The following is a 22937-nucleotide window of genomic DNA, read 5'->3' on the forward strand; positions in this document are numbered from 1 at the left end:
CACTTGCTCACTAGCCTGAGTCACTGGCTTTTTTCAGGGCTTCTTCCGCCCTTCACAGCCAACAATACCATTCAGCTCTTTTCCTCCTTAGCCTTACTGTATATCCTTAGAACTTCATTTGCTTCTCCTTATTATCCCTGGTTTTGCTTTATTTAGTTTAGTGTTTGCAATGTCCCCATTCCATTTGATGAACCAGTTGATTTAAAAGTGTTGCTTCTGTAGTCCTATTGAAAAGAAATTCAGTGTAGATTCAATTCCAAATTTGAAAGCTACAGCCACTTATTCTCATCACATCCCATGTCCTGCAACATTTTAGAATCATTATGTCATGTCCTCCCCTTTCATTCCTCTCTGAGAACTTCACCTTTTTCCACCTTTTAATTAACTCTGAATGAACTCATTAACAAATATGTTCTCTTAAAGTATTGGTTAACCTGAGAGCAAAAATAAAGGGAAAAAACCCAAAATCACAAAAAAAGAATAAATACTCATTATTGGGAAAAGGTAAACATAAGGACACAAGCAATCTATTATTTTTCATTATAACATTTCTCTTGGATTCTACATACAAACTAACATTTCAAGGCACATAAATACAACATCCCGTTAAAAGTTCAGTAATTTTAATTAAGTAATTTAAGAGAAATCTAAACATTACCAGTATTACAGAATTCATACAATTTGATTTTTTATTTTCTTCAATGCAAATTTAAGTATTTCTTTCTTAATATGTAACACCATTTTTAAAAAGTCAATTCTTTTGAGTGCATCAGGTTTTGTCATTTTGTGTGCTTTGTGCTTTTCTTTTTCAAGTTACCAAACCCTTTGAAAGACTGAGCTGCTTCCCTTTTTGTCCTGTCCTTTCCCCCATGCCTCCACTTCCTCAGAGACATGCTTCATCTTGGAATTTCTGTATCACAGGAAATTCAACTTCTGAAACAGACTATGTAGACAATCATAAGGAACTTGCTAAGAAACTAAATTTTTAAAAAGCTTCAGTAATAATTTCTGTATGTACTTAAATATAAAGTGTACTTCAGTGCACAGTTGACAGCATTTCTCCAAAGTTGTTTACTGTGATTGGAACTGCTCAATAATTCTGTGATTAACAATCTACCTTATCCAGCACCATCTAAAAAGCCTTTAGATTTTTCACAATTATACATATTTAAAGAATTTTCAGCAAGTTATTTTTACAGAAAACATCACACTTTATGACACTGAACTTGTATTAAACATTTTTACCATAAACCCATATTTACAAGTTTTCTCTTGAAGTCCCTACCCAAGAGCCTAGGCCCTTTTTAATTCAGTCATCTTTAGAAATAAATGCCATTATAGAAAGTTTTCACAGTTCTCAAAGACAATTCCAGTTTATATATAATTACAATACTTTTTAGCATAATTAGTTAGGAACAAACATGCCCTTGTGAAAAAGTACTTGCAGTGTAATACTAAACAGACCCTAAGAAACACACATGTTTATCTTTTCATTTCTCTGCCTTCTATTCCCCCAAAAGCAGCAAATTTAAATTATAACATGACCTCCATTAGGAAACATGTAGTATTGAAGTGCAGTATTTGGAAAAGTCAGTTTCCATTAGAATTTGTACATACTGTTCTATTCCATTAGAATATGTACATACTGTTTGTGGTTTTTATGCATCACAAACACCACCATATCTATTCATCCTTAATGCAGACCATATCCTTGGGTTTGCTAAGGCTCTTCACATCCTCAAGTAGTTTTCTAGGTGTCAAAATATGAGTAGAACCTGACAAAAGAACATAAGTATGAACTGTATCAGTCAAATTCTGACTTTCAGACATTTCCTCTTTAAACCACCAGTTACATGCCAGTGTTTTTTACTGCACCTGGAAAACTGACAAGTGCAACATTTCCAAGTGTTTTCATGTAAAGCACCATTTGTAAGTGTCATCATTAGGTGGGCAATGTCCCTCTTCCCACACTCAGACATCCAGATCAGGACTCATACTTTAACACAAGTTTCAGGTCCTGCTCTGCCCTGTTTGAAAGACAGGACTGAACCTGGGCACTTGTCCCAGCCTGCAAGAAACCTGCCTTTCTGTGAAAGGGTGAGTTAACGAGAGGCTTTACCCTAGAATCAGTAAAGTATCTGGATTCAAGATTATCACAAACAGTAGTGTTCCACAGAAATGCCAGCTGGAGAAAATTGGCTTTTACTAACTAACATTTCCTTGGAAAAACAAAATTCAAGTGTTGAGCAGCAAAGAAAATCCTTATTATTCTTCAATGCACAACTTCCTCTCTTATTCTCAGAGAGTGATTATAACTTGTGGCACGAAGAGTCACCCTGCAGTTCTGAAGGCAAGTAGTGTCACTCTGAATGGGCTAATGTTCCTGGAGTTCTGAATCAGGAACACAGACAAATGTTAATTTTTCAGTAATCCATATGGAAATTTGGCAACTATCACCTTCCCTCAGAAATCAGGATTACAAACAAAACCACAAGAATAAACTCTAAACAAAAGGGAAGATGGTGCTGTGGTGAGTGCCAGATACCCGAGTAAAGAGTCACCTACTCTAAACATGGTATTGTAAACAAGTTTCAGATGAAGAAATAATCTGGTTAAACTACATTCCTGTTGTCCTGGTCTTTCCATTACTACTTAGAACTAGAACCAGCACTAAACCTACCTCAACCACCACAGGGAAACCAGCAAATAAAAAATAAACTAAAACAGAAAAAACCACACACAAACACACATACAATAGCCCTGAATATTTTGAGGTAACAGACTCTAGATTTCAGAATCAAGGTTGGCATTGTCTTAGGGAAGAGTATTTATTTAAAATCATGGTAGATGGTAAACAAATTCAATTGGAATCTCAAGACTAAATTTAAATGCCAGATGTAGACCTCTCAAGTAATTTCAAATGCTTTAGATGACCCTGCACCTAGCCATCAGCCAGCCCTGCAGATGGACACAGGTCTGTGGTAAAATTCTGTATCTAGGAGCTCTGTTCCTCTATGTTATATATATGTACAAGTTTTAGCACCTAATTATTTCCTGTAATGCTATTTAAAATTCATTTGAAGCACAGCAGCTGATGGAACAAGCACTTAATACCTCCAAAGTGCTGAGAGATTACTACGCCAGCTGCCAATTGCCAAATCTTAAGCAGGGGAGTTTTCAGGACCCAAGCGGTTAATCATTGTGTGGTTTATGCAAAGCTTCCAAGTAGCTACTAAAGAAACCAGAAAATACTGCAAAGTCAACTGAACTACACTGAAAAAGGGGTTTGGGGTTTATTTGTTTAGTTTTTTGGGTGGAATGTTGATTAGGATTGTTGGGGTTTTTTAATACTTATCTTCCTTCCAAAGTGAGCAATTTTGCACTAGTCTGTCAGCTTTCCTACTTCCAAAAGCAATTAGAGTAGCAAGTGCCACTGAAGGTAAAGCACAGGCAGATGCAAAAGTTTGTGAGGAAACTGTAATGCAAAACAGAGGTCTCATGAAATCCTGTAGGCTATACACTGACATGTCTCTGACATAATTCTTCTGTAGGGCATAACTGTTTTGTCCTTAATGTCCTGTGGCAAAAAAATCCCACCAAACATCAATCACTTGAGATACCCTGCAAAGATCCTTTTAAGCAATACACTGGCTGTAGTATTAGTGTGGTGCACCAAGAGAAGGGATCTAAGCAAAATGATTCTTATATTTTCCAGAACCACAAGGAGTGCAGCACACACCCCAGCCTTTCCCATGGCAAGCTTACCAATAACAACCTCGCAGGACTTGTAGGTCTCAGACACCTGGTAGGCGCAGCGCGTCTCCGAGTAGGTGACGCCGCCAATGACAAACACGATCAGCCTGGCACTGCTCCTGCGCTCCTCCCTCTGACTCGCGCGGGGCTTCTGGCGTGCGCTGCAAAGGAGTTCATGACATTACACTTACACAGCTTGCCTGATGAATTTTTGGTTAAAATTACACAGTCCACAAGCAGTAGCAATTTCTGTCATGCAGTTCAGGGCTTGATTATAATGTCAGCAAAAGTATTTAGATAAATTGATAACTTGTTTTTATTAAATTTTGTAAATGATCACATTATTCCTACTGTTTAGGTATCACTGGGGGAAAATAAACACAAAACAAAAACATTGTTGCACACACAGCTAACATGCCAAGGACTCCTGCCAAGCAGCTTAACTGCATGCTCCCAATTCCAGTGGTATTTTTCATGAGAGGTTCATTTGAAAAAGCTGTTGTCTTCAGTTTTCCTATCTCTGAACACGAACAGAATCTCTAAAGGAAACATTTGTCTGTTATCAAATCAGATTCAGATACCTAGGAAAAACAAAACCAGCCTGAAGTGCTTAGACTCTAATACACAGGTTAAGTCATCTGCAGTCCTGTTTTCCCTGCTAGAGTGCCTTCAAGATTCCCACATCTCACCAGCCTGTAAAACAGAGATCAAGTTCCACTGTGCAGGGACTTGCTCTGATCCCTGGCACTGATCATCCTAGAGTGCATATCCAGGAATAGAAGGATACACCACAAATAGTTTAATTAGAAGTGGAAGTAAAAAACCTATTTTCCTAAGGCTGTGTATCTCTACTTTTCAGGGTTTTTTATTTAGAAAGGTACCAATTCCAATTCAAGTGTGTCTTTCACATTTAGGATATATTTAATGTTTCCCTCCCTGAATTCCAGCATCCTATTAGTGCAGTGAACATTCCTGAGAGAGGAACACTCATAGTTAGCATTCCTGTGATAGAAACACTCTTGGGAGTCTTGATTCATTTGTCTCCCCTTTTAAATAACACTATAAAAAGTGATAAAGCTCTCAAATTGGCATGTATTGGTCACAAGGTTCAAGAGCTAGGTGAATTAAAAAGAGAAAGAAGGAACAGTACAGGTGAGCTAAAAAAACCCAAGAAATTCTAAAAATCACCTCTCAGAGATAATCATTAAATATGCAAGTACTCATTTCACATTCATTAGCAGAGAATTCATTTCAAGATCTCCAGCTGTCCTGGACTTGCCTAAACCACTCCCTGGCAATAGGGGTCAAATACCTAACAGGCCCATATTTCCTAATGAGAGAGCCTATAGAAGATTAATTTAATTTCCTGAGGTAATTAACCCAAATAATGTCACCACCACTAACATAGCAGAAGTAAAACATTCTTTTTACCTAAGTTACAGTACTGAACATTTATTCCTGAAACTACTTCACACTCAATGGTTTAAACTTCTCATTCTAGGAATATGAAATGGTATTTCTAAACTTGAAGCAAAAGGAAGATACTACAAATAAAAAAAGCTATACATTACTAAGAATTATTAAAATAACAACCAAGTTGAGTATGTTTTAGATTAAATAAAAATATAGGTTGGCACATGAACATTACCTTACATGTGTTATTCCACTGTTCAGTAAGCACATTTCAGTAAGGCTTTAGAAAGTAAATGACAAATACTGAGATCTGGGTCAAGTGTGTTTCAGGAAATGAAACCATTTACCTTACTGCTCCTGAGCCATTCCAGGTGGGAGGACAGCGGGAACAATAAGGCCAGTCTTTTGAATCTAATTTGTTTTCTATAGCATCCTGAAGTGCAAAATAAAGACACACTTGAAACAGGCATTCAGAACTTAACTCCACCAAGTTTCAGCTTTCAGAAAGGATATCTAACTGGCATTTCATGCCAACACATGCAGCCCAACAAATAATTGCAAGTAGCATCTCATGAATAACGCTCCTATGTAACAAAATGCTAGACCACATAATGCTAAAATATATTAAAAGCGTTTTGTGTATGACAAGGAATTGTGAGTATACATGCTTTTTTTATAAACATATACTGATTTAACTGTTCAGATTTCACTAGCAGCTTTTCATCTGTAAAAACCTTAATGTACTTAATTTTTATATGAATACAAGAAAGCCAGCAAGAATTTATGAATGACAGTACTGGGTCAGACTAACACTCTGGTTTCCTGTGTGACATCAGTCACTGACTGATGCTTAGGAAGAGGTTTAAGAACAATGAAATTACACTTCCAGCAAGTAACAGCTTCCAGGCTCTACCACACTACAGTGTACATTGGAATTGCAGTTTAAAGACCCATTGGAGTCAAAACCAAGAAGATACAGATCTCTAAATTATACCAAACACTGCCAATCCCAGGACAAGCTGTTCTAAAAGACTTCTTGCTTTCACTTTCATTTGCTTCACCTTTAAAATTACTCCCAATAAGGAGTATTACTAACAGCAGTCTAATGTTCTATATTACAGACAGACTAGAAGTGATCACTTTGCCCACCAGATGTATTTAACAAAATTAACTCAAAACACTGCTGAATTCAAAAGATATGCTACAACGGCTCACTTGAGTAAACTTCTGCACTGCACCCATGAATTAATGAATTAGTTGGTGAAATTTACCTCCATAACATCTTTGATAACAGGAGTCCACCTAGAAAGCTGAAAAGTTTCTTCTTTAGAACGGTCCCTTCTTACGTATTTATGCTGCTGAGCAACAAACTGAAAAGATTTTCAAAATATGGTTGTATTATTTACTGGTTGGATTTTTGAAACTAATTAGCAGTCAGCAGCAGAAAGAGGAGGGATAAGTATGAGATTTTAAAGAAATTATAAAAATTATAAAGAACAATAATTAATACTTCTAGAATTCAGGATACATTAGAAATACTAACTTCAGAGAGAAGGAACTGAGTAAGTTGGGAGTTCCCAAAATCAACTAGCTGAAGCCACCACCTGATAACTGCAGAGGGAACATTATGGGTATCTTACTTTAAACAACTAACATGAATAATTTTCAAAGGATTTACCACTTAAAAAATAATTTCTAGCAATTATCTGCTTCCAAACCCAGACCTGGATAATATTGCTAAGAGTTGCTGAAAGCGCTGTAGGTCTTTTCTAGTAAGAAATCACAAAAGAAATAAATACATTCTTACTGAAGAGATAACAGGAACATCAAGGTATTTCCAATTCCTTATCATATCACTATCACTTTCTATGTGTACATTCTGGATCAGCTTGTCCAAGTTCTCCTGGGTAGTTCCTTCAATATATGGAAAAGAGACAACAATTACCAAGTGACTGTAAGACCAGTTTTGTCTCACAGGCTACTATTTAGTGCAGAACTTTTTTGTTTGTTCTGTGTGACCAGTCTAAGTTTTACATATATTATAGAGTTTATATATACTATATATATAATATACTGTATTTCAGATAAAACTTTGTTTAATGGTCCATTCTTGAGACCTAAACTCAGTACTGTTACAGATTCCTCAGACCAACATTCTGCCAATTTGCTCCTTCTCTACAACAAATTTTTCCCCACTGACTTAATTTTCAGGTTGCCACAGATACGGAACTCCCCCTTTGACAGCTTCACTACCACGTGAAAATAAGAGAACAAACTATTGCAGACATGCAAGGATAAGAATGATGTTAAAACACTGTATGAATCTACCCTTGAATTACATCTCTTAACTCCTTGCCAGTAGTATCTTTGCTACTAATCTGAGAGAAAATACAGAGGATGGATAGGATTTCTTTCAAATCCAGCTACCAACTCCAATGCAGAGACTTAGGCTAACTAAAACCACTGTATTATCCTAAAACTTGAGTTCAAACTTCCTCATAGCACTGAGGAAAAAAAATGGGACAACTTTCATACCATTTGTGCTAAAGATATACAGGAGAATAGCTCTGATTTTGTCATAGCTGTCATGACTTTTGTTGAGCAGAACTGGAAGTAGGACCCTCATAGAGTCTTTTACTTTTTCACCTTCTGCATCAGTTCCAAGAGCCAAGTCCTAAATTAATAAAAAATAAAAACAGACACCATGGTTAAAATCATTGAAATAATTTAAATCAATGTTGTTCTGTGTGTTTTGAAAGGCATTTTTATGAAACCACAGGTTTCAGGAAACAATCAAGCTGCATCAATTTAAACTCAGTATGACAAGTCTGACAGTTATTTCAATAGTTACAGCATTATAATAACACTACATAACACTCTTAAACATTTCTAACTATGATATCTAGAATTCTTAAAAATGTAAATTATAGTCACAATGTAACACATCACCCTAAAAAGGTGCTTTTCCCAGACATGTAAAAAGGGCTTCCCTCTGCACAACATATTAAAGCCATCTCATAGGAATTTTGAGCCTTGAAAACAAAGGTGATCCTTATACAAATTAGCCAGACTTCAAGACCAAAAAACCCTCCAAAACTCTTAGGAACACCTCCTTATTGGGAGATTAAGAGCCTTGTATATTACACTTAGTTTTAATACTACCATCTCAAAAACTGATCACAAAATAAAGGCAAGAGACATTGTAGTTTATTCAGTTAAAACAAGCTTCTATTCCTGCAAACAAAAACAGTGGTGCTTACAATACTTGCAAAGTTGCTCTTTGGTTTGTGGCTTTTTTAAACATACCTGTTCAGTTTTACAGAGCCTTTCTATGTTAGATTTGAACTTGCTCATGCAATCCTCTGCTATGCTAAGATGAACAACTTGCTATAAGACAGAAAGAACAAAAAAAAATAGAAAATAAAATCACAAGCTGTCATAGCTTGAATTTTTTCCTAGCATATCCATCATTTTTACTGGTTACAAGAGTCAACCCTTCAGTACCATCACACATTTTCTGTGGTTTTTCCTTCATTTAGAGTCTGACCCCCATAAAACTTTGTAAAGCACTAAACCGTTATGATAGCTTCAATCCTCAAGGCAGACAAATTATTGCATTCTTTTACATGGTAAAATGAAATATATGGAAACAAGTTTTCTTTGCTAAATTTTACAGTAGGTGAAAACATTAATTTGGAGAACAGTTATATAGCACACTACAGGAAAATGACAGATTAAAACTACATTTCAACAAAACAAAGTCAAGTGCACAGAATTATTTACTGTGAAGCTGTGATTATAAAAGACCCCTTACCTTGCTAATCTCTTTACGATAGAGTGGCATCTTCTTCATTAACTGGGACAGAGCAGATATGGATAACTGGAAAGAAATGACCCAAGCTGAAAGTCTGTTCCCCCAGTAAATGACATGCTTATTTACCTTCCTGTTGCAGCTTGCTTCCCCCAAAACCCCTGAAAATTCCAGTTGAGAAAAGTCTTAATTTCTCTAGTAGATCCATCAGTTACATGGATCTGATCAGTTGAAAATAACTAAATTACCAGGCAAAACAATATCTCAACTTAAACAACTTACTTTTCCATCTGCTGCTTTTGTTTTTGATGAAGCATCTTTCAAAAGTTTTGGTATCTCCCTGAAGAAAAGAGGAAAATAATGAAAGGCAACAGCACATGAGTGCTTAAATTTTTTCTTAAAATCTTAAAAGAACTGTGCAACAAGAATTTCTGAATCAAAGTAAAAGCCTGAAATACAGGTCTGTCTTCAGAGAAAAGAGTGATTTTTTACAAAGGAAATATTAAACATTCTATTTGCAATATCTTCATAATATCATTTGATGCAGTAGCTTAGTAGCACTACATGCAAAATAATGCCTTCAGATTTAAAATATTTGAAAATACTTGCCAGGAAATGACTTGATTTCCATTTACCTCAAGAACTGCAAGTAGCATTAGTATAACTGCATACCTGGTACAATACTGTATTTTTAAAGCACAATTTCTTCCTGGCATTGATTACTTAAGTGAATCCAATCTGTAAACCATGTTCATTACTGCCTGTATTCCCAGTGAACAGCTCTAACACCCTCCCTGTCACAGAAACCAAGAGCTGGCTTTGTTATTTATGCACATACTCTATCACATCTGCAATGTGCTTGTGCCGCATCTTCACCCACAGGTCATCATCTTCCTCCAAAATTGCCTCCTTTTCCTTCCCACCAGAGCCTTCTGTTTTGTATCTTCCAAGAGAAAATTCAGAAAATTATTTGGGGTTTGGGTTTCCGCCAATTCTCATCACTTATTACAGGATTATTTGTAACAGTTTAATCAACATAAATGGTAACAGCAGTAATTGACAAAGGTTTTCATTTATAAGCCAAGCAAGTGCCTGAGAAAATATAATTTACAGGATTTTACAGATTACATATTTTAACACAGATGCATCAGATGAATTTTAGAAAGATTCTTTGGGGCAAGAACTTCTGGACATTCTTTTTAAACCAACAGTGACGAGAGTTTTAAACACACATTTACATGCACCTCAATTTCTCTTCAGTTTTGATTTCAAATGCAAACAGCACAAAGTAATACACACTGCAATTGCCAAGTGCAGCTTTCTTTCTGTACTATAAGACTTTATAACTAAGGGAAATTGAAGTTACATTCACTGACAAAATACTAAGCAGGACAAACTACTTCACATATAAAAGCAACTGCTGCACAGCATAACAGAGCAGCTATTACGTGACTATAAACAGCAATAGACCTAAAACAAGACCACAATCATGCCACATAATATTTTCACATTTACAAAAACTCACACAGTGCAGATTGCCAGAATGCAAAAGAATGAAAAAAATTACAAGATTAATGACCAAAGTCAGATCGTGACTCCCTAGAAAACATTGTGCTACATTTTCATACCCAGCAATGTAACCCAGACTCACTTTCAGACTCACAGTCTACACCTGCTAATAAAATCTTCACTCAGTGCTTCTGACTGAAGATACACATTCCTCTTTGCTTGGCTAAACAATGAGCCCATCAGGTCTCTTTTGGTTAAGTGGGTCATCAGAAAGCAAAGTCCTACCAAAACCATTGCTGTCAGAACAATCAGACAGCAAAGCACATAACTTATGCAAATTAACATTACACCACTCCAAACAGTGCTTATAAACTGAATATGACAGATTTAAATGTGTATTTACAATAAAACATGTAAATTTTAACAACTACACAAATTAAATTATTGGAGCTATAGAAGTGAGCATACCTGAGAAATAACCTAGCTTTTTCTCAGTATTCAGTTAGTGGTATTGCTTGTTTTGTTATGCCAAAAAATTGAGAATATGAAAGAAAATCTAGAGAATCTCAATGTGCACTCCCAAGGCTTTACTTCAAGAGTAGTACAAGGTTCTTAGTTCTTAAAAAATGCAATTTAGTGGACTCAAAACTTAACAAAAATGCCAATTAGATCCTACCTAATATCAACTAAGGGAGGAAGTTAAGAAAATGATGAAGTTACAAATACAAGAGGGAAGACTAACAATAAGTGAAGCAACCATTATGCAATATAAGCAGCTAATATTGCCATGGTGCGATTGAGCTGAACAATTTCAGGGATTTTATAATCAAAAATAAACTATTTAGAGGGTTTTTTCTTTTAAGTACTTGCTTGTAAGTATCATTTTCAATGGGTAGCAGATCATATGCCATTGCCTGGAAGGTGAGCTCATGGAGTACAGTTGATACTGGGTCAAAACCACGATCAATTATTATTAGTTGGGAGTGGGTTTTAGCCTAGAAAGCCATCAAACAAACACAAAGTTAAGACATACAGGAGAAAGTTAATGCATGTTAAATCTATTTGCATTAAGTCACAGCACTGCAGGTATTTTTAGGAAAATAACTGAAAAGCACTGAATTAGGGTCCAAGTGTTTGTCTGAACATTTGAATTATATACAATGGTTTTAAATACTAAGTTTAAGGCAATGCTCTTAGCCCACTGCAATACACTCAAATACGAATTTTATTAGTCTAGTGAACAAAAAAGGTAAAAGAAAAACAAACAAAACCCCAAAAATGCTGCCCAGAGATATAATAGATAACTTCATTGTTTGTATTGCAGATCAGATAGTGCTGCAATACAGGAAAACACCTCCAAACATTCAACTGAAAGTTTCATTTTGGGATTCAGTGAAGTGGCAGTAGCAGCAGGAACATTTATTTCTGTAGCAAAGTCAAAATCAGAATGGTTTACCCCATAGTTTTGTGTTTAAGCAGCTGCCCTAATCAGGCCTGATTTGTAGTGACAAATCAAAACCATGATTTATGTGAACAGCTGTATCTTTGTAGACAGTAAGTCCCTTCAGGGGAAACATTTCAATTCTGGAGTAAACCCCTTCTATACCTTCCATGGCCTTATGGAAGGTGACATTAAAACAACATTTATCCACTGGTCTTCAGGTTTGTAGCATCCCCTTACATTATCACAGGGCTAATTTTTCAAATAAAATTACTTTGATCACACAAATACAGCTTTAGTCCAACAGTATTACCTCTACATGGCTTTCATACACAAAAACAACTAAATGGCAACTAGTTGCCTTTATTATTAAATAATATCTATATTTGTAGAACTTAACTGTTGAAGAATATTTCAAAGATTTTTTTCCCCAGACATACGAACAAAGTTTAAAAAAATAAATCAAACATTTTAGTTCATCGTCTACCTTTATTTGGCTTCTCTCATCTGTTTTGTAGTAGTTTTCAAGACTTTTTTCAACAAGTTGTGCAAGTTTGCTGGCTCTATCAGATGGTCCACTGGGAAAAAAGGAAGCATGCAAAAATAAGTTACATTTCTTCATCAGAACACTAAAATGCTACCTTTAAAACTGAAAACTCCCTAGACTGATGCTCTGCTTTCATGAGTTTCCAAACTCAATTTTAAATATTTCCAATATGTTTTCACTTTTACATTATAATTTCACTCTTTGAATGCTTCAGGTATTTTACACAGCACAAACAGCTTCAGCCAAAAGACTGGCATTAGTTGGAACATGGCCCAGCACCTAAAGTTTCACTCAGAGGTGGGAAACAAGAAAGAAAAAAGAGAAAGAACAGGGAAAAAAACCAAAAACAGTCAAGCAACTGTTTGTTACCTTTGCAGAGAATAAGACACCACTTCACATTACACCACAGAATGCAGTCCTTGAATACAATTTCAGAAGCCTACTTTGACTTCAAAGATAGTAAATCCCTTTCAAATTTGAAAAGAGGCATTCTTCTCAATATCTCTACTACAAGAAATCCCGATCCCATGTGCCACAGCAATTTCTGAATTCCTTGGTGCCAAGCAGAGCTGCAAATGGCTGAACAGCAGCAGTTCTGTTACAGGATTATGGCATACAAGAATGCAGCCTATCACTGTCACCCCACTGACCAGACATGAAACAAACCATTCAGAACAAGACAGGGTGTAGAAAGTACTGTTACATGCATGTACACAGAAAAACACTGCCCCACCTACACTTCACAAATTCCTACCATTCCATTTTTCAGACTTGTGGATTAAAAACAATTAATCCACAACCACAAGGGGAAAAAAAAACCCAAAAAACTATGCTGCAGCCTTGAGCTATGACCAAATAATGTGCTAGGCCCTAGAAGTGAGAGCAATTACTATAAAACACTAATTTTGTCCCACCTTTTATATCGCACTCCTGGGTTCTCATCTAGTGTGGCACACAGGGTGACAATTTGTTCAGCCATGACTTGCAGTACAGCATCTTTATCCTTTGTCTTTTCCAGAGTGGGACTGTAGCAGCGGTAGAAGGCATCTGGGATGTTGAGAGTAAATACCTACGCAAAGCACAAGCAAGAAAAAAAGAGCCTAACTTGCAGATTGACAAAACACCTGGTAAAAAGTTTGCTAATGATTTAAAATTGCAAGAACAAGTCATACATAGGACACTTAAGAAAAAAACCCAAACAAACCCACACTTCATTCCTCTATCCCTGCTAAGCTCATCTTCTTGTTCTCAGACTTTTTCCCTATTACTCTACTGTGTAAATTGCTCTATTTTTCAAATTATGGAAGGAAGGACAGATGGAAGGAAGGAACTAAACACCTGTCAGTGCCTTGTACAGAGCCATACAATGCAATATCAGAAGGTTAAATTGGTTTAAAATAAAAATGTACATATTGTACCTGCTTTTAATATGAAGAATTTACCTTGAATAGCTGAAATTCTTTAAATGCATTAAATCTTGATTAAAGTAGCTTAGTACTACGGAGATGAAAGGTTTTTTCAACAGTTTTGTAAATGGAATGCAAACATAGGTACAATCCCATTGTCAGTAAATGGATTTCCTCTAGCTTCAGATGGACTCTGTAACAACAGAGCCATCTAGATAAAGGTGTTTGCTTCACTCAAATAGGTAATCACCTGGACTTTGCCCAGAGCTCAGCCTGATTATTTACCTCTAGCATCCCAGGGAGCAGGCAGACCAGTTCACATTGTTCCTCTGCTAAGGACTGAAAAGGTTCTCACAACCCCAGATACTGAGAATACAAAACTCCAGTAAAAACAAGAAGAGCGCTGCCCAGCCTTAGTGCTGCTTATTTTCAACTACAGAAAAGTAATCTTGATTTCTGCTTTCATGGCGAGTCCTCCAGTGAACCAGGACCACAACATTTTCATAGGCTTTGTTTGATACAGAAAAGCAGCTTTGGCAGGGCTCCCAAAACCAGCTTGAAAACTTGTAAACATCAACCTCACTGGAAAGCAAACAAACAGGTCACCATGCTCATTATCCCCTGATGGATTGTCAACCAAAATAATAAAGAACCCTCTATAAATAAAAAGGAATGTGTTTTCAAACCGGGAAACTGCACCACAGTGAGACAGGGCTAGCAGCAATCCCTCCTATATTCACCTGCCACTTGGTACACATAAGAGCTGTCCCCTTGATAGGTTGATAACATTTGACACAGGAAACATTTGTGGTTAGTTCTGGTTACTTCTCCAGCTCCCAGAACTGGGCAGAGCTTGGAGGCTTCACTGTCTTAGTGAGCATCAGTGTGCCCTCTGTGTCTGATGAAAGGCATGAGCAACAAATGACTTGTCAACACAACACCCACTGTGTGGCTGCACATGGAAAACACCCATTGGTTTCCCCTGGTAGTATGGATCTTGAATTGAGAATACAGAATTTCCATACTCTCCTCTCACTGAAAAGACTGTCAAGTGGTAGTAGTTTTTGTTCCACTCCCCTTCAGTTCTCTTAGTCCATTTGTTCTCCTTTCCTGACTTTCACCAAAATCTACTTTACCCCTATGCACCCACCTACTCAACCTATCAAAGTAAAACCTCAGTATCAGCAGTAACAAACTCTTACCAAAGGCCAGCCAGAATACTTGCTTGCTCTTAGGGAACAGATTCCTTCTTTAACCTCCCCATTGCAACTGACACCAAGTCTTGCAAAGAGGCCAAGTGCAAAGAGTAAAACTTAGAGTACAAGAGCATTTGTTTTCATCTGAAAAGCATAAGCAAGCACTGGCAATGTGCCCAAATGGAAATATCTCACAGAGTTTGTCAATCAAAAGCTACACTCTATTTTATTGTTTTCTAGAGGTCAGAAGCACTTGAGAATAATCCTCCAGACTACTGTTAAGGTTAAGAATTAAACTTACCTGAGATTCATAAGGGAAGAATGAAATGTTGATCTCCTTGCATTTCTTTATTGATTTTGCACATGAAGCCTTAATTTTATTGAAGAGGCTGTCAGGACAAACTAGGAGAAAAGAAGAGACTCTAAGTACAAATAATTTCTACTATTCCAGCTGTCAGCTCACTTATAAGCATAGAGTATTCAGAGCAGACAATTCTATATTAAGACACAATTAACCATAAAATACAAAAAAAAAATGGCTACTCTTCCTAAAGTGAAATAACAAAATATAATCAATATTTTGTTCATGAAATCTTTTTTGAGAAGCACCACTGCTCAATTTATACTGGCTTTTTACAAGCAAAACATTGTTGAACACTCATTAGCAGTCTGCTAGGATGTTGATTTTATCAAAGTAAAGGGTTCTGCTATTTCTTGTCATGTAGCAGAGAAAAAAACATTTCCCAAGCTACAAAAAGAATCATGTGTACATATCTGAGAGCAAAACACAGAGATATGGAATTTAATTAGATCTCCAATGTGTTCCACCTCACTTCCAGGCTATATTGGATCCCAGTCTAGAAACTGAATTTTAGGAATGCATAGATGACATGAATACTACACAAACTTGGAAGTGACAGAGTTATTTCTCTAACTCAGGAGCTATTTCTCTCAACAGGAAAAGTTTTGGCAAGTATTCAAACTGAAATCTTGCCCACTTGCAACCAAGGAGCACACAGCAAGACAGCAGTACTTTTCCAGAACAGTAACTGCTGCTTCAGCATGAAATTAAACAAGAACGCAAGAATTTGGATAGTAATTTAAGACTGCTTTGAGAACATCCAGGAGCAGTTACACAGTCCACAAAGAGGCACACCTCAGTCTCTGCCTTCAGCAGCACATTTGGGGTTTTGTTTTCCCCTCTTTAGAGCCATTTTAGTCACGCTGACTGACTGCAGGGCCATGTGCAGCCACATGAATCCTGCTCCCAGTGACTGTCTCTGCTGCACAATTAATGTCATGCATGCAAGGGCTAAGTAGGCCCCTTCTTTCAGGGAAGGGGAAAAGCTGGCTCACAGCTCTGAAGGAACTACCTGAAGCAACCAATTACTGACACAGCTCTTGCACAAAGTTCTCATGTAGTTATGTTTTTGGTACTGTTTTGTTTATGTAGAGATACATAGTTTGACTTGAATTGTCTTCCTCCATACTCCAACACAGGAGAAGACTGAAATACTTAAAAATAAAACTACATTACCTAAATTAAAAGCAGAGGTGGAGAACAATCAAGACTGTTTGATAATTGTGAAAGAAATTACTATTGCCACACAGCATGATGATCACAGCATGGCAACCCAGATATATGCTTAATGACTTGAGTCTCAAACCTTCTAGCAAGAAACAGGGTCCAAATTTTTCATTTACTTAGCTACAGACAAGAGAAGTGAGCAGCTTACTTATTTACCCATATAAAGTTACCAAACTACAACCCCAGAGCTTACTTACAGTCAGTGAAATACACGTATGCTGCTTTGTATCTGCTGGATGGTTTATTAATGAAGTCATCAATCAGTCCATCTACAGACTTAGGGGGCAAGAAAAACAAGGAAATAAAAACAAAAAACATCATGCCAGTGTTTTGCCTTTCTACACATACCAGACAAAGCTTCTCCCTCCTCTCCTCCTGCTCTATTACCAAGTCCCACTTAGGAATACTGCATTTCAACATATAAGAAAACACAGAAGTTTAAGATTTTTAATTCCAGATGAAGAATAACAAGCAATTACAGGTGATCAGTCATGCACCAAGCTCCTTTCAGGAAGCACACACATCACAGTATTTACATCATTTTCCAGCTGTAACAGTGCTGAGATTTATTGTCTCAAGAATTTTTAGGAAGTAACAGTAATCTCTAATTAGAGACATTATTGGAATTCCATTTTTCAGTGTATTGTATCATGATGTGATACAACATGTCTTTCAGTGAGGTTACAATTGCTAAGCAATGATCCAGTGCCTACATTGACCACAAGATATACATATTCCATGGTGGCACTACTTTGTCTTTTCATCTTGGGAAATCAGGCATCACACAGAGGAGTATCACAGAAAATGCAAAGGTAAAGTACTGCATAGCTGTACACAGTAAATAACATTTATTTTAAAATAAGAGGCTTTTTTCAGTCTGAAAGATCTTGCAACACTTTAAAATACTAACCTTTTTGGTGGGAGTTATTAAATATATTGCTTTCATGTGTGGGACAGGCTCACGGGTTTTATATACGTTCTCCACCACTATAAAGTAAGAAATATGACATGTTTATAATTAGGAACATTATGCATCTTTAAGGAAAACACTGCACATATTTTACTTCATTTTTATCAACTCTGTATTAACTGCAATCAAGTTGTCCACAATATTAGAGGTAAGGAGGTACCTTCTGCCAAGAGTCTTGATTTCTTGGTTATTTTGTATACAGAAGGTTACCACAAGGCTTTCTCAGCTCTCAGTCTAGTGACAACTAAAGCTGTAGGACTAAGTCCTTCCCAGGTATTCTACACTTCTACACAGAATGGCAATGCAAACATAGTCCAGGCTCTCTTGCCCCTCTCCTGGCAAGAGAGTTCTTTTTCCAGCACAGTGAAGGAGAGGGATAGAGAAACTATGCAGGGCACCATTTTGGACTACAGCCTCTTCTGTCCTTTGTTTGCCTATGTCCTGGGCAATTACTCTGTTTCAACATAATTGCAGGCACAAATTAAGACATTTTTCAGCAAATCAGCTTCACTCATCTCTTGTTTTTCTCTGTTTAATAAAGCCATTACTGTATAGTTTTACAATACACTAGCTTGAGAATGCAGAGATATTCTTGTGGCTCAGAAATTTTGTGGGGGAGGAACAAGGAAGATAAGTAATGTCAGACATCTGGATGTGGAAAGACAGGTTCCTTTCAGCAGTGTGCTCACTAAAAAGAAAAGGTTTCTTCTTGATGAAAAGGATACATGTTCACCAAAAGTTTCTCACAAAGGATAAGTAGCACTTATGAGTTAAAACACACACCAAAAAGCAAAATTGATACAGCTCTACTATTATATTTTCAGAATAATCACATTATGCTAAATAACTGGAATAAGAATAGTATTGTGGAATAAATAACCAGGTCTAAACAATGCCTTCTTACACAAGCATTTCTGAAAATCTACACCTAAAGCTAATTAAAACTAGTTCATTTACACCTTGGGAATTTATTTCAATTTCAAAAATAGGCACCAGCAAACAAACACCCATTCCTACCTCACAAAAAAACCCACCAAAAACCCCACACCAAAAACCACCACAACAACCAAACAACAACAAAAAAAGTAAAAGTACAAAAAACACCAAAAACCCACAACAAACAAACAAACAAAAAAACACACAAAAAAAAACCAACCAAACAAAAAAACCCCCACAAACCCTTAGAGCAATCTTTAGGGAAAAAAAATTACAGGGAGGATCTGAGCTTTCAGGCAGAGAAACATTTGGTGTTTTCCTTTTAAAAAAACCAAAAAACAAAACACAATTGACTAATTATTGTAGAAGCCTAAAAGTCTACTATTTTAATATCCCATAACTACTTGTCTTCATCAACCAAATAAAGACCATTTCTTCCAAGGGTACTATCAATTTCATCAATTTCAGTCTTTCCCTTTTTCTTACCAGGATACTGCCATTGGTGTATCAATAAGAATTATGCTTACCTGTGACACCCTCTGCCAGTAGATCACTCATTTTGCAGCACAGTGACAGTAATTTAGTAGTGTAATCATCTAAGAGCATTACCTAAACATATTTTAAAAAAACACACACAAGTATTTAGATACATTAATCAGCTATATTAAACCCATGTCATTTCCTCAACAACTTGCCATAAAAGTTTGAAGCTACAACTATTTTATCACTCTATTTTTTCATTACCTGCATACACTAACATTGCAAGGGGAAATTAATTGCAGAAGACAGCTCCTAATGGACAGGATTTCCAAAGACAAGCTCAATCTTAAATTTGAGCTTTGTTCCCCCCACTCATACTAGAAAGTACTCTGAAAGTTTCACTTGGACACAAGTTTTTTGAATTCCTGCTAATTTACCCCATGGCCTGCTCAAATATTTATTTTAAAACTGTTTTAAACCTGTATTTATTTTAAAACTGTTTTATAGCTTAAGCAGTTCTACAGGTATCATACTGCTGGATCCTGCTTCACATGTACTGCAGTACAGTGTAATTTTGGAAATTAATAAATTTCAAAAGGGAAATGAAGATAAACACAAACAGTTTCTAATTTTTCTTCACATCTAATAAAAAAAAAAGAGACTACTAGCCATTTTTTCTTCCTGTAATAGCCTCTAGATTTTTCAATATGCATTATACAGAGATCTGAGTTCCCAAAAGTCTATTACTTTGGCAGAAACCAATCTTGAGTGAAAATGCCAGACATTAATTTTATCTATTTATTCTCTATTCAGTGATACAGATTTCTTGTTCGAGTGATGACAGAATTCTTATAAAAATTTTAACAAAATTGTACCTTCCATTCTTCCTCTTTGGTAAAGTCATCAAATACTGCTGATTTCAGCTCTGTAAGAAGAAACAGTTCACCAGTTAGAGGAATCCAATTGTTACTAAGAAAGAAAAAAATAATTCACCCACTTAGACTCATATATTCAGAGCCCTAAAAAGAAAAATGAAAAAAAAACCAAACCCCATACTGATAAATACTTGCACAATTCTTCACCACAAACTGTCCCTGCCTGTGTCTAGGACTGTACACAGGAGTAATAACAAATTTTTAACCACATGAAAATTTTATTAACCTTCATATTTTCTGACAACACTCTTGCTAGTTAATTAAAAGAAATTCTGTGCAATGCTAAAGACTAAGTGCCCAACAACCTTGTCCAAAATCTCAAATATTATGTTTTTTCTACAATATTTGCCTATAAAAGACACCAGAACATACAAATGGATAATTCAGTTGTCTTGAACCTCATTTCTGCTATAAAAAAATAGAAGTCAGTTTTCTCCCATAATAATATTAAAGTGCCCCTGCACTATTCCAACTGTTATTGATTTTGCCCTCAACCTGCAGCTGCTTCACCCAAATAATTGACCTACATTGGTTTACAGGCTCTCAAAATCATTTTTCTCCTGCAAGCATTCTGGACACACAAAAAGCAAACCCAGGTTAGTGCTCCATTTTTGTCCAGGCTTTCATTTTCTTCTCACAGATTTTATACCAACCATACACCCTAACTACCTTTTCAGATTTTGTCTTCTCTGAATACATTTAATTAGTTTACAAAAGCTTTTTTTCTTCTACCTTTACTTCACAATCTAGGAAAGAACTATACACAGCACTGACAGAACAGCAGGCTGCCAAATTCCTGTGTGGAAAAAAAAAGAAGCAAACCACACCTTGGCAAAATTAATGACCCGTTTATAACATACTTCCTGAAGAAAGGACTGTTAAGCAAGTGCTACAAAAAACAGAATTGCTAAAATGCTGAATCATTTACAAAAATTATTATAGCTATCTATGGCTAGGCTAGAACTCCTTATACAAGTCTACAAAACAATTTAAAGTTGAGAAAAAAAATGAAAAGATAGAATTTCTCGTGGAAAGGACTTAATTTAGAGATTGACTATATACAGCAGCTCTCTGTATGTCCTGATTTTATCCATGGAACTACTGTCTCCTAAATAGAGGTCCTCACAACTGCAAGCTTAACTGAGGACAAACTTGTGTGAATTAACTTTTCCACACACTTCTGCTTCAACTCCACACACCACAGGTATAACTTCTATGCCTATTTACAGAGCAGGAACAAGATACACATGGATACAAACTGCTACATAAAGCATCAGCATCACTATTTTCACACAAATCAGCCTTAGTAAAACCCCCTCATGTTTTGCTGAAACATTAGGAAGCAGCAGTTTATGGCCTTCAATTACCCATTTAAAAAGTGCCAGACAATGCCTAAAATTTAGTTCATCAATTTTCACTGTTGTTGTAGTCTTGGAAAGACAAGAGAAACAAGATGACTAACAAAGCATTCATTTCAGAAGTTCCTCTCAACTAAGCTTGTAATGTAAATGTTTTATTATTCACACTGCTTCACTGTCACTCTAATCTTTGTTCCTCACACTGGCAACACAATTTTCAAACGTCTTTATGGCCCTTAACAACACACTTATGCTTTGATCAAATTACTCCCTTTTAAGGTCCAAGTCTTCTATAAAATATCTCAGGACAAAACACTGGCGTTACAGTCACAGGCACAAAGAGCAAGACAACAGGATAAGCAAAGCAGCAAAAGTGGGGATTTCTACGGTTTAAGGTTTAAACAAAGGTATCGAGCAGGGTACAGGTGCCAGCAATTAGGACTGAACTCCAAAGGGACAGTCTGCTTTTCACTTCTAGTGACAAACGAACAGCCTTCAGGTGGAAGCAGAGGAGAAAAACGAAAACAAGACGGCAGCAGGACCTTCCCATTTCAGCGACAGTCGCCGGGCTGGCTGAGCAGCTCATGGAGTCACAACCTCTGTACAATTAAGCTCGGGATGAGGTGGCTGCCTATGCCTTTTCCCCAAAGGTCTCACACTACCTGAAATACTACCAGCCTTTCTACTCCGGCAAGGAAAGGAGCAGTTACAACTTCTGTAACAAACTTCTGTAACAAACACCAGCAGAACCTGCTCCAAAACACGGAGATAAAAATCTGCAGTTCACTTGTAAGCCTACCTGGGAACTCCTTCAACTTTTTCTACCAAAAACTGTGAAGCCAAACACAAAGAGAGAGAGCAGAGTCCCTTCTGGGGCCGGAGCACTCTCCAAAAGGAGCAGGTCGGAGGTAATAGAGAAGTGCTTGAAGAGCTGACTTAGGTTTAGGTTCTTTAAGAGCCCGTCAGGCGGGCTGTAGCTTTCAGAGCTCACCCTTATCTTGGAAAAGGCACAAGCGCCTCTTTGCAGCGCTGTCACTGCGGACACCCGCGGCACCGCCGCAAGCCGGGGCAGCCACCTCCCACCAGCGCGCCGAGCCGCCCCTGGAACAGTCGGCAGCAGCCGCCACCCGCAGCCCCCGCCGGACACCGGCTGCCCACAGAGCGCCCGGGCCCGGGCCCGACCCCAGCCCCGCTCGGCCGCCTCAGCTCCGACAGCAGCGCGGCTCCGGCCGCGTCGGGAGCGGCCCCGGACCTCACCTCGACGGGCACCCCCAACCCCATGGAGCTACACGGAGCCAGCGCCTCAGCGGCAGAGGCTCCCGGCCAGCCCGCGCCCACGGAACGGCCCCAGGGCGCTCTGGTCGCGGGAGCGGGGAAAGAGCCCCACAGCCACTCACTCTGCCACACGAAGCTCTTCAGCCCCCGCACCGCCGGCGCCATCTTGCTGCCAGCCCCGCCTGGCAGCGCTGCCTTCCCCTCCCTCTTCAAGGGCGGCGGCGGAGGGCGCAGCCCGATCCCGGGCGGGGCGGCTCCTGCCGGCCGGGGGCAGCCCCTCAAGAGGCCGGACCAGCCCACCGGGAGCCGGGCTCTCTTC

The 22937-nt window shown here is 37.7% G+C and overlaps 1 protein-coding gene across 6 annotated transcripts; it reads right to left on the reverse strand.

Moving 5' to 3' along the window:
• Positions 1–606: 606 nt before the first annotated feature.
• Positions 607–22929, reverse strand: STXBP3 (syntaxin binding protein 3). Of its 6 annotated transcripts, XR_013183241.1 has the most exons (20): positions 22741–22925; positions 19926–19975; positions 19098–19179; positions 17575–17651; positions 16862–16940; positions 15378–15478; positions 13389–13543; positions 12415–12505; positions 11357–11481; positions 9816–9920; positions 9260–9317; positions 8981–9046; positions 8473–8553; positions 7702–7840; positions 6974–7080; positions 6438–6536; positions 5514–5599; positions 3766–3914; positions 1625–1775; positions 607–1594 (listed from the first exon to the last, which is right to left on the reverse strand). XR_013183241.1 is itself a non-coding variant. In XM_054638631.2 (19 exons), exons 1-19 carry the CDS (start codon positions 22781–22783, stop codon positions 1684–1686), a joined length of 1785 nt encoding a protein of 594 aa, XP_054494606.2. In that variant the 5' UTR covers positions 22784–22925; the 3' UTR covers positions 607–1683. The 6 variants fall into 6 exon arrangements, 5 of the variants coding, with proteins under 5 accessions (XP_054494606.2, XP_054494609.2, XP_077038231.1 ...); XM_054638631.2 differs by having other exon boundaries at positions 607–1775; XM_054638634.2 differs by lacking the exon at positions 22741–22925 and adding an exon at positions 22601–22715 and having other exon boundaries at positions 607–1775.
• Between the last annotated feature and the right edge of the window lie 8 nt (positions 22930–22937).

Source organism: Agelaius phoeniceus, chromosome 8, assembly GCF_051311805.1.
Source record: "Agelaius phoeniceus isolate bAgePho1 chromosome 8, bAgePho1.hap1, whole genome shotgun sequence".
Lineage (NCBI taxonomy): Eukaryota > Metazoa > Chordata > Aves > Passeriformes > Icteridae > Agelaius > Agelaius phoeniceus.

Coding starts and splice junctions, on each gene's coding strand:
- STXBP3 (XM_054638631.2), bottom strand. CDS start 22,783: ATGGCGCCGGCGGTGCGGGGGCTGAAGAGCTTCGTGTGGCAGA. Junction 9,318..9,815: donor CACATTGCAGATGTGATAGA/GTATGTGCATAA, acceptor TCTTTTCTTCAG/GGAGATACCAAAACTTTTGA. Junction 5,600..6,437: donor TTATCAAAGATGTTATGGAG/GTAAATTTCACC, acceptor TTTGCACTTCAG/GATGCTATAGAAAACAAATT.